Below are 12,949 nucleotides of genomic sequence, written 5' to 3'. Positions count from 1 at the left end.
CCTGTGTACTGCACTGACCTCCCCTATACTATACCCCTGTGTACTGCACTGACCTCCCCTAAACTATACCCCTGTGTACTACACTGACCTCCCCTGTGTACTGCACTGACCTCCCCTATACTATACCCCTGTGTACTGCACTGACCTCCCCTAAACTATACCCCTGTGTACTACACTGACCTCCCCTGTGTACTGCACTGACCTCCCCTATACTATACCCCTGTGTACTGCACTGACCTCCCCTAAACTATACCCCTGTGTACTACACTGACCTCCCCTGAGTACTGCACTGACCTCCCCTATACAGAAACCTTATATGTAAGATCCATGAGTGTCCGTATAGAGTAACAGGATAGCTATATACTATCAGCGTATAGAGTAACAGGATAGCTATATACTATCAGCGTATAGAGTAACAGGATAGCTATATACTATCAGCGTATAGAGTAACAGGATAGCTATATACTATCAGCGTATAGAGTAACAGGATAGCTATATACTATCAGCGTATACAGTAACAGGATAGCTATATACTATCAGCGTATACAGTAACAGGATAGCTATATACTATCACAGGTGTAATATGTATATTTATGTGCAATACATTACAAATTGGAAGAAACACAAGAAAGGGAGCAATGAAATGGACAGATGTATAATGAGATTCCCTGACCCAAAGAGCTTACACTCCGATTGGCTTCTGGCAGACGGATGGCCACAAAAGTCCTATTCTGCACACAGCTTCGCGGAAGACAACCCTCATTTCACAGCAGCGCAGGTTATTTCAGGAATATCTTTTTCCCGGTATCACATAAATAATTCAGAGACGTCTTTTCAATTTCAGAAGAGAACAGACTTCAGATCAATATCCAGCCGCTGTGTCTGGGTCCGTTCTCCTGGAAAGCCTGGGTTTCTGGCTAGGCCCAAGCCTGACCTAGGATGGCTCATTGCTACCACAACAGAACCATACTGTTCTGTATTTCTCCTACACTGCTGGGCTGTGCACTGGTTGGAACCATACAGAGATGCGGCCTTAGGGGGGAGTATGGTGTCGCTCAGGAATGATTGTCCTAGAGGGGTACAGAATGTAAATCCAGCCCCGTCCTGTGCTGGGCTGTGCACTGGTTGGAACCATACAGAGATGCGGCCTTAGGGGGGAGTATGGTGTCGCTCAGGAATGATTGTCCTAGAGGGGTACAGAATGTAAATCCAGCCCCGTCCTGTGCTGGGCTGTGCACTTTCCCCCTCGGTGAGGCCATCGGCCTCGTCAGACTTGGTGGCATTCCCTGGGGTAGATCAATGTCGGCAATTACGGAGGGCACGTCTCCAGAACCAGCGGCATCCGACGGCCTCTTTTGTGGTTGCAATTTGCATAACAAAAGAAGCCCCTTCTAGAACTCCAGCCATCTATTAATTATTTATGTCACACAAATCATCCCAGGCCTCATTATTTCCCCCCACAAATAACCATCCTGTCACCCCAATAATTCTGACATTCACCGGAGCTCCAACAACCTATAACTCCGTCCTCTGTCCCTATATGGGATACTGGGGCAGATGTATTAAGCCTTAACAAGAGATAAATCCAAGGGTGATAAGGAGAGATAAACGTCCAGCCAATCACATCCTAACTGCCATGTTACAGGCTGTGCTTGAAAAAAGAGTAAGGAGCTGATTGGCTGCACGTTTATCTCTCCTTATCACCCTTGCATTTATCTCTTGTTAAGGCTTCATACATCCGCCCCAATGTAATTTATATGGATGTAATAAATCACAGCACAGGACTATATAAATGCGCACGGCGGGTCTGAGAAATCTGCCGTCACTTCTCGCGGCTGAAACACTTACAGTGGGGATTGTGTTACCCCTTACAGTACACGGATTTGGTTCTCTTTTAGTAAACACTAAATTGTAGTCACTGAGTTATAGGCAATGACATTCATATGGGATTAGATTATTTTTCTTGTGCGTCTTCGTGAGCCGACTCCGAGGGTTCGTAACGAAGAAACAATTTCATTTCTTATTTTGGGTTTAAATAAATGCTTCAAGATAGTTCCCGCGGCTGATTTTCCTCCCCCCTATATTAGTGCTTCGTTAGTAACAAAGAGACTGTAATTACTAACTTCTTCATTCCTCTCTATTTCTCTCTCTCTCCCCCAGGATCCGAAGATCTACTAGAGATGGTAGATGGAACCACGTAAGTTCTGTTCTTTCCCCAAAATCGAAGAAATCCAGGTTTATGGAAAGAGATGAGATTTATGTTAATGGGGCCCCAAGGTGGCCCCTTCCGCTAAAACGTAATCGTTGATTGGATAGGCGTGCGTATGGGGTGTACAGGGTGTGCTGGCAGTTGCCCCAAACCTGAATTTGCCGAACTGACTGGACACACTGTGTATCTGGGGGCATGGTGGGAGGGGCGGAGATATTGGCGGTCACTCCAGTCCAGCACTGCCACTTCATAAGCCGCTCCCCCGGGAAGAGCTGAGCTGGCAGGGTGGGGGGACATAAGGGCGTGGCTATTTAGGGGGGGGGTCTTTTTCTACAGCCATTCAGTAATTCCATCTGCATTCTGTGATTTAATGTTGGGTAAACATGGTGCTAGGCAGCTGGCACACACAGCTGCTGCTGAGCACTGCCAGACTATGAGGCGGGTGGTGGGTGCCGCCTGGCAGGGAGGGACTGGTGGTGGCCAGTCTGTGGGGGCCTCAGTGGCCTGGCCTCACGCTATATTGCCTAGTGTGCTTAGTATCCTAGTACATGACGTGTTCCCTGTGTCTTACAGAGGAGAGACGGCGCTCCACAAAGCTGCTTTCCAGGGGCATCGGCAGGTTTGCCAAATTCTGGTGGATGCTGGAGCCTGTTTGGCCAGGAAGGATGCCAAGGTAAGGCCGCTGTCATGGAGAATGAGCTATTCTATTATTAAACGTATCAGGGCGGGATGTATTCAAGGGAAAATGTGGCCAGACCACCCAGCTGGTGCACAGGTGCAGTCATTACTAACTGTCACATTTCCCAGACCCCCTAGCTAGTGCACAGGTGTAGCCATTAGTAACAGTCACATTTCCCAGACCACCCATCTGGTGCATAGGTGTAGTCATTACTAACTGTCCTATTTCCCAGACTATCCAGCTGGTGCATAGGTGTAGTCATTACTAACTGTCACATTTCCCAGACCCCCTAGCTAGTGCACAGGTGTAGCCATTACTAACTGTCACATTTCCCAGACCCCCTAGCTAGTGCACAGGTGCAGTCATTACTATCTGTCACATTTCCCAGACTATCCAGCTGGTGCACAGGTGTAGTCATTACTAACTGTCACATTTCCAAGACTATCCAGCTGGTGCACAGGTGTAGTCATTACTAACTGTCACATTTCCAAGACTATCCAGCTGGTGCACAGGTGTAGTCATTACTAACTGTCACATTTCCCAGACTATCCAGCTGGTGCACAGGTGTAGTCATTACTAACTGTCACATTTCCCAGACTATCCAGCTGGTGCACAGGTGTAGTCATTACTAACTGTCACATTTCCCAGACCACCTAGCTGGTGCACAGGTGTAGTCATTACTAACTGTCACATTTCCCAGACCCCCTAGCTAGTGCACAGGTGTAGCCATTACTAACTGTCACATTTCCCAGACCCCCTAGCTAGTGCACAGGTGCAGTCATTACTATCTGTCACATTTCCCAGACTATCCAGCTGGTGCACAGGTGTAGTCATTACTAACTGTCACATTTCCAAGACTATCCAGCTGGTGCACAGGTGTAGTCATTACTAACTCACATTTCCAAGACTATCCAGCTGGTGCACAGGTGTAGTCATTACTAACTGTCACATTTCCAAGACTATCCAGCTGGTGCACAGGTGTAGTCATTACTAACTGTCACATTTCCCAGACTATCCAGCTGGTGCACAGGTGTAGTCATTACTAACTGTCACGTTTCCCAGACCACCCAGCTGGTGCACAGGTGTAGTCATTACTAACTGTCACATTTCCAAGACTATCCAGCTGGTGCACAGCTGTAGTCATTACTAACTGTCACATTTCCCAGACTATCCAGCTGGTGCACAGGTGTAGTCATTACTAACTGTCACATTTCCCAGACCATCCAGCTGGTGCACAGGTGTAGTCATTACTGTCACATTTCCCAGACCATCCAGCTGGTGCACAGGTGTAGTCATTACTAACTGTCCCATTCCCCAGACCATCCAGCTGGTGCACAGGTGTAGTCATTACTAACTGTCACATTTCCCAGACTATCCAGCTGGTGCACAGGTGCAGTCATTACTAACTGTCCCATTTCCCAGACCATCCAGCAGGTGCACAGGTGTAGTCATTACCAACTGTTCCATTTCCCAGACCATCCAGCTGGTGCACAGGTGCAGTCATTACTAACTGTCCCATTTCCCAGACCATCAAGCTGGTGCACAGGTGCAGTCATTACTAACTGTCCCATTTCCCAGACCACCTAGCTGGTGCACCGGTGCAGTCATTACTAACTGTCCCATTTCCCAGTCCACCTAGCTGGTGCACAGGTGCAGTGATTACTAACTGTCCCATTTCCCAGACCACCCAGCTGGTGCACAGGTGCAGTCATTACTGACACATTTCCCAGACCACCTAGCTGGTGCACAGGTGCAGTCATTACTGTCACATTTCCTAGACCACCTAGCTGGTGCAGTCATTACTAACTGTCACATTTCCTAGACCACCTAGCTGGTTCAGAAGAGCTGTCCTTTGTGATACTAGTCACACATGTTAGTACGTATGTGGCTAGTATCAGTGCGATGTGTGGTGCATCCCTCCCCACTCTTACAATATTGAAGTGATTTTTACATTCATTTTAGTGGGGAGACTCCTGCCTCAGCGGACTATGGGGAAGATTTAGCAAAGCTTGGACAATCAGCTTCTATCATACAGGCTGTATTGTTTAGTACTTGTCTCTGTCAAGTTGATCTCTCTCCAAGTTTTGACAAATATATAAGTTCTCAGAACCTGGAATTTTTAGATGCATTTTCTGTTTAGCAAATGCAAGCTATTGTTCTCTGTTATCGGCCATTTACAGTAAGAGGAGGCTTAAAGGGACGGACTGCCGAGCCTTTCAGTTACAGACGGGGCGTCTGCTGTGTGCTGAGGAAATAACGCTTCTCCGCCATCACTGCGCCCTATCAGATATATCCAGCTCTGATAAGCCCTTGCTAGATTTGCATACATTATATGTCTTATTACTGGCTTATCTATATAAGCCGAACTGGTTTAGGGTTTATTGGTTCTTTAAGGATAAAACTGCTTCGGTCACATGACTGATTTCAAACGGCGCTACGGTGAGAAGCAAAACCGCCGGTGGCTGAAAAGCATACCAGAAATAAGAGTTTTATATTAGTTATAAAGGATCAACGGGGGGGGGGGGGGGGGGGACAACACCGGATATTTATGTACCAGTAGCAACTAGCGGCCATTTTTTTGTAGCACAATATACCAAATACGGGCAAAATATTGTTAGATCAGGCTGCCTAAGGTGACCAAGGCCCCAGGAAAGCCCTGCGAGTTGAACATTATTATCAATCTACGTATGCTTCCCGTGTTTGTTTCCCAATTTGAATCACCATCTTCATTTCACCCTTCCACAGGGGCAAACTGCACTTGACAAAGCCCAGGAGTCTGGGGACTCCGACCTCGCGTCGTACTTGGAAACGTGTCAAGCCAAGCAACTTCTTTCCAGCGAAGACCTAGAGACAGCGGTTTGATAAGCGCAGCCGCGAGAGGGAACATTTCGGAGAAGAGAAGAAGTGCTCAGCCAAGGTTCCTGGAGAAGGCCACCCCAGGAGAAAGAAACTGGTGGGAAGAGTTACCCCTTCCTAATGCAAGACCACCGGACGACGGTGCACTGCCCAGTTTCTAAGGGCTACCAAGACTTGCCAAGGAACTGCCGCCTACTTGCCGCGTTGAGGAGCGCGGAAGCGGGGTGTAGAGTGACGGAGACGGGGCTGACCTCCCTCGCCCTGTGCGAACCCCCCCCCCCCCTCTCTGTTTCCTAAGAAGACGCATGATCCTATATGTTGTCTGTCTCCTCACTTTGGTCAAAGCCCCCGGTCATAGGGAAGGACTCGCAGGCCTACACAGTGTTATAAACCTCACCTCTGTTCTGGTACCTGCAGTGCCAATTCATTAAACGGACTGGATTCTGCTACGACTGAGTGTGGTTACCGTGAGGGAGCGCGGCCAGGATATAATTTATTTAGCTGTACAAATGACATTATGTGAAGAGTCAAACTATTAATATTTTTTCATGAAACAACCACTAAAATGCAGTACGATCCAATACATGAAGGCGAATCCCTGTAACAGTCACAAATACATGTTTCCGAGTTCTTATATCATGACATTACCTGTGTTGTCTGACTTGTGCTGTGTTTGATCTTATTACATAGATCATGGCAAACCACTGCTCTGTCATCAGCCTTTTTGAGGCACAAAAGTCGCCCCCATCACCTACAGTACACAATGGCTGGTGCCAAGTGGCGTGCAAGATCCCCAATATCACAGATCAAGCCATGTTATGTCCAACTCACAAGTGGACGGACATCAGCATAAATGTATAAATTCACATCATGCCGTATAAGCACAAACTCGTCATTAACATCCGTGCGCAGGGTTCCGTACATCTAGAGTCAGCCCTAAGGGAAACCGTTACAGTACTTGATTGGCTAAACCAGTGTCCAGAAAACTGCAGGCTACTGATTCCAAAGACGCCAGGACCAGTGGCGGCTCTTACATCTGTGGAGAAGAGGCGCTGCTGCAATGCTGGCCCCTCACCCCGCCCCTCTGCTGCCGCCGCTGCTGCTGGACCCCACCGCCGGTTCCCAGCTGGTCCCCAATGCCAGTGCCTGCCGGTCCTGACCCGTCGCGGTCTCATGACCAGCAAATGCGCAGTAGCTTCTTCGGTGCTGCACATGCGCTGGCCCCCGGCCTCTATTGGCTGCTCCGGCAGCAGTCCATAGAAGCATATTCACAGTCCCGTGTGCGGCGCATGTGCAGTATCGTCCTCAGTACTGCGCATGCGCCGAACCCGTTTTTTATGGGCTTCCCACCGCAGCAGCCCATAGAGGCATCCCAGAGGGAGGGAACACCTCCCAAATGGGACTGCCTTGGGTGACTGGCAGGTCGGACTACCAATAAGAAGCCATAGTGAAGCCAGTGCAGTCTCACAGTCTACAGTGGCGGAATTTACTTGAGGAGGCTGCAGCCATAGAGGTAAACACCACCATTGGCCCGGACTGTACCATGTGACATGCTCCGAGCAAATACATAGGCTATCGTGAATAACGGTTACCCCGTGTTGGGCGTAGGCGGTACATTTGGAAGGTTAGTTTGGGCAAGAAAATAAGCGGATTCACAAATAATACCATACAATTGGGATAGCAGACAAATGCACTGGCTGCGGTGGGCGTCTCCTTTCAGGTAGGATGTTGCCCATAGCAACCAATCCAATTCTACTTATTTATAACCACCTTCTAGAAGATAATAGGTAGAACCTGATTGGTTGCGATGGGAACAGTAAAGTGCGGTGAGCACAGCAGTAGCAAAATAAGGCACCTGGCCTATATAATGCAGTACACTGGTAGTGGGCCACGTGCTCAGGTGTAGACACCAAACAAAATGTGAAAAAGTCAGGTTGACTCTTACATCAGTCTACCTAGTTCGTGCTGACATTTTTAGTGTCGACTTTGTGCTTTGTGTTTACAGCTAATTATTGTGCAGTTAACGTCGCAGCCCAACATCTCTGAGAACAGGGTGGTGCGCTGCTATACCCCCGCACAACGAACCGTATGGCCTTTAGACACATCTGTACCATTGTAATCCATCTTTGTCCTGACTCTTCCTGCTACTGTGTCCAATTGCTTTAATTGGCTGTTGATGTGGGTTGCGCTGTGGGCACTTGACGTGTGAGAACTTCCCACAGCTGACACCAGTTTCCTGAGACTACTGAGAACCAATGGGCTCTCAGCTCGCAGGCGTCCTGCTGCTTGCCGGAGTCACTGTGTCAGAACAGTTCTCCTACCAGTACGCCTAGTGTTGGCATCTCATGAATATTCATGAGGGCTGAGAAGATGAGTAACAGCCGTGTAAAAAGGTGATTGCTGCAGAAATCATTATCACATGTATCACATAGTAAATCTGAAGGCGTTTATTAATACGTTGTCTGTTCAGCTATCAGCTTATTGTGGCAGTGAGCTGAGCTCTTTCAGTATATATCAGCCACAGCCGATCCAGGCAGCTGCAGGGTGTGCAATGGAAACAGACCCTAAATGACAGGATTGCTGGCAACAGTTATTATAGGGATACGGTTCGTTTTATCGAATGACATTAGGTTGAATGTCATTTGGTCGACCCCACTAGGTCGAATGTGTAAAAAGGTCGACTGGGGTTAGGTCGAATTGCTCTTTTTGGGTTTTTTTGGGCCGAAATGTCAACAGTGTCGACATGGACACTGTTGACATAGTGAATCGGACCCTCGCATCGCTCGCTTCGCTCGCATTGCTTCGGGCACGGTGGCTCGCTTCGCTCGCCACAGCTTTAATAACCTCCTCCACGCCCTAGTGGATGGTAGGGCATGAACCACCGCCTGTCGGCACATGTCGGCACCAAAAAAACCCCAAAAAGAGCAATTCGACCTAACCCCAGTCGACCTAATGGCAGTCGACATAGTCGGAAGTTCGACATAAACCCATGTCGACCTTTTTACACATTCGACCTAGTGGGGTCGACCAAATGACATTCGACCTAATGTCATTCGATAAAACGACCGTATCCCGTTATTATAGGTGATTGCTGGCAACAGTTATTATAGGTGATTGCTGGCAACAGTTATAGGTGATTGCTGGTAACGGTTATTATAGGTGATTGCTAGCAACAGTTATAGGTGATTGCTGGTAACTGTTATAGGTGATTGCTGGCAACAGTTATTATAGGTGATTGCTGGTAACCGTTATAGGTGATTGCTGACAACAGTTATTATAGGTGATTACTGGCAACAGTTATAGGTGATTGATGGCAACAGTTATTATAGGTGATTGCTGGCAACAGTTATTATAGGTGATTGCTGGCAACCGTTATTATAGGTGATTACTGGCAACAGTTATAGGTGATTGCTGGTAACGGTTATAGGTGATTGCTGGTAACAGTTATAGGTGATTGCTGGTAACGGTTATTATAGGTGATTGCTGGTAACAGTTAGAGGTGATTGCTGGCAACAGTTATAGGTGATTGCTGGTAACTGAGGTGATTACTGGTAAGTTATAGGTGACTGCTGGTAACAGTTATAGGTGATTGCTGGTAACAGTTATAGGTGATTGCTGGCAACAGTTATAGGTGATTGCTGGCAACAGTTAGAGGTGATTGCTGGCAACAGTTAGAGGAGATTGCTGGCAACAGTTAGAGGTGATTGCTGGCAACAGTTAGAGGTGATTGCTGGCAACAGTTATAGGAGATTGCTGGTAAAATTTAGAGGTGATTGCTGGTAACAGTTATGCTGTGTACACACGGGGGGCGATAGGGGCTGAAATCGCTGGGAATATGGTCGCTGAGCGACCATATTGCCAGTGATTGGAGTGTGCACCAGCGATAAATCGCCGGGTGCGCGCTCCCGTTTTCAGCCCCTGAATGGTCGCTGGTCGGAGGAACATGCTCCTCCGACCAGCGACATCCCCTGCCTCTTCACCCAGCAGTGTTTAAATTTTCATCTGCGACCATCTCTGGTCGCAGATGAAAACGGGACACGGGGCAATATGATTGCTGAGCAATATATTGCTAGCAATATATTGCCAGCGATCATATTGCCCCGTGTGTACGCACCTTTAGAGGTGATTGCTGGTAACAGTAAGGTGATTGCTGGTAACAGTTATGCTGTGTACACACGGGGGAGATATATTGCTTGCAATATATTGCTGAGTTATACATTGCTCAGTGTACTTGCAATATATCTCAGCAATATATTTCTCAGCAATATATTGCTCAGTGTCCAGTTTTTCAGAGGGACCAGCAATTTTCCCTAGATTTTTTTACCCTCTATTTAAATTAATTTATGATTGACATGGGTTGTGGGAAGTCCTTCTGGAAGGGAATAAAAGTGTATATGGTGTATATACAGATGTAGCAGGGGTCATCTTTGTAGGGGCAGGATAATCTAGCGGCAGCAGCCGCTAGTGCCCCGCTCCCGCCAGGGGTGTGGGGGCACAAGACGTCCGTGCGGCCCCTGCCACCCCGACACCAATGCCCCCTTCATTTATATTGAGCCCACATACTATTGGTGTGGGGCAGCATGGTAATGGTTATGCTGCCCACCGATGGTGCAAATCACCATCGATGGGCAGCATGAACATAATCATGCTGCCCAACACCAATGCCCTCTAAAGACAGCCTATGCACTTACTGGCTAGTGCGGCTGTGGGGCGCGCAAGAGGTGTGGGTGCTGGAACAGTGGGGGGGAGATTTGCGCAGCAGGTTCTGTGCTGTATGCGCGGGCAGGGACGGAGGAGGAAGCAGGGGGGGGCGTGTGACACACTATGACGCGGCGGGTGGGTGGGTCCTATCCGGCGCTGGAGGCTAGATATCGCTGGTAGCTGGTGCACAGTGCTTGGCAATCATTTTGCTCAGTGTCCCGTTTTCATCTGCGACCAGAGATGGTCGCAGATGAAAAACACACTGCCGGGAGAAGAGCCATGGGAAGTCACTGGTAGGAGGAGCAAGATCCTTCGACCAGCGACCATTCAGGGGCTGAAAACGGGAGCGCACTACCATCGCTGGCAATATGGTCGCTCAGCTGTGAGCTATATGGCTGTAGCACATGGCTACGCCCGTGTGTATGCACCTTTATAGGTGATTGCTGCACAGAAACAAAATATCTCACCCAAATCTAACTCTCTGGACATGTTGCTTCTGCCCCACCTGCAGTGCAGCATGCTTTTGCGAACAAATTTGTCCTACGATCAGGTCTTCTTTGAATTAGGCCCTAACCGCTTTCCTGATTGTGCTGGCTTACATCCAGCAATGGGAACATGCTATCACTTCCAGCACACAGCCCTGGGAGCCCCGCACCCCCAGAGTGATCTTCTTTCATCTGTTTACTGTAACTTACCAGCATAGGACTTGTGAACCCGCTAAATCCATTACTATAATGCACCAGGCTCAGACGCTGAACAGCGGAGGGGAAGAAGTCCTCTGGGGGGTGAGAGCGGTTTCTGCACAGACATAATGATCCGTTGACTTGATAATGGTTGAAACAAAATCTATTATTTACCAACATTACAGAAGCATCTGTACAATACTGGCGGAACTCTGAAGTCGCTACGGAAACATGCTCCCGCCTCCCACGTCTGCCAAATACATTGTTTTATACGTTGTTTCCATCTGTATCTTATAAGCTGCAGAACCAGTCAGGAGTTTTACAGATTCCAAAGCTTGTGTGGGGGCTTCCCTCTGCTGGGTACCCCTCCACGATTTTCGTGGGAACGTCCTGTTTTTTGGGGACATTCCCATGTCCCCGACGCATCCAGCAGTGTTTTGCGGTGGTGGGGGGGGCAGTTGGGATTTTGGGATTCCTCCCTGTCACCCGACAGAGCAGCTGTGAATAGACACATGCGCCCAGCCTCCTACTAAGGCAGAGGGGCTGGGTCAGAGGGACAGAGCTGCTGGCCATGCCCCCACACCGGCAAAATGGAGTGGCCTCACGGTAGTGATGCTATTCATAGGCCACGCTCCCTTATCGCCAGGCCACGCCACCCAGTGTCCCTCGTACCATTAGTTTTAAGTTGGGAGGTATGCTGTGGGGGACAGATTAATAATCAACAAGTCATAAAACATTGAGAATGATAAAACTCCTTGTGTATGATAAATGGTTCCTCAGCCAATCAGCTCCTAACTATCATTATTCAAATGCATGCTATAAATGGGGCGCCTGCCAATCAGCTCCCAAAAGTCATTATTCAAACATGAGATAAATGGTGGTCCTGTCAATCAGCTCCCAACTACCATTTTTCAAACGCATGAGATAAATGGTGCCTCAGTCAATCAGCTCCCAACTGTCATTATTCAAACAAGATATACATGGTGCCCCTGACAATCAGATCCAAACTGGATAAATGGAGCTCCATCCAATCAGCTCCCAACTGTCATTATTCAAACAAGATATACATGGTGCCCCTGCCAATCAGATCCAAACTGGATAAATGGAGCTCCATCCAATCAGCTCCCAATTGGCACTATTCAAACACATGAGATAAATGGTGACCCAGTCAATCAACTCCCAACTGTCATTATTAAAACACATGAGACAAATGGTGCTACAGCCAATTAGCTCACAACTGTCATTTATCAAACACAAGATAAACGAGACTCCTGCCAATCAACTCCCAACTGTCATTATTAAAACAAGATAAATGGTTCTCCCACCTGTCATTTATTAAACACATGAGATAACTTGTGCTACAGCCAAATAGCTCACAACTGTCATTTTTCAAACAAGCTAATTGGCGATCCAGACAGTCAGCTCCTGTCTTATTTCAAACACAAGATAAATGGTGCTCCATCCAATCAGCTTCCAACTGTCATTTACCAAACTCGTGAGATATTTGGTGACCCAGTCAATCAGCCCCCAACTGTCATTGTCCAAGCATGCGAGACAAATGGCGCTCCATCCAATCAGCTCCCAATTGTAATTTTTCTAACAGGATACTGTTGTTTCAGCCAATCCCCCCACCCATTGCTATTTTTCAAACACATGGTAGTTGGGAGTTGAACACGTGACAGTTGGGAGTTGAACACGTGACAGTTGGGAGTTGAACATGTGACAGTTGGGAGCTGATTGGCTGGAGCCAAGTTATTATTCACAGTGAGTTTTAAAACTCATTGACAAATGAGCCCCTAAATATTTGTACATACATAACTC

The 12,949-nt window shown here is 47.9% G+C and overlaps 1 protein-coding gene across 7 annotated transcripts in view; it reads left to right on the top strand.

Moving 5' to 3' along the window:
- DGKI (diacylglycerol kinase iota) overlaps positions 1-6,386 on the top strand; it is a 214,671-nt gene extending 208,285 nt beyond the window's left edge. For all 7 annotated transcript variants that reach the window (XM_083181180.1, XM_083181182.1, XM_083181181.1 and 4 more), the window contains 3 exons: positions 2,161-2,197; positions 2,783-2,882; positions 5,634-6,386. In XM_083181180.1, the coding sequence (XP_083037306.1) occupies positions 2,161-2,197; positions 2,783-2,882; positions 5,634-5,750 (254 nt within the window). In that variant the 3' untranslated portion in view covers positions 5,751-6,386. The remainder of the gene's footprint in view (positions 1-2,160; positions 2,198-2,782; positions 2,883-5,633) is intronic.
- Positions 6,387-12,949: the final 6,563 nt, after the last annotated feature.

Source organism: Crinia signifera, chromosome 4, assembly GCF_055691185.1.
Source record: "Crinia signifera chromosome 4, ASM5569118v1, whole genome shotgun sequence".
NCBI lineage: Eukaryota > Metazoa > Chordata > Amphibia > Anura > Myobatrachidae > Crinia > Crinia signifera.
This window is presented reverse-complemented; position numbering and strand designations above follow the sequence as displayed.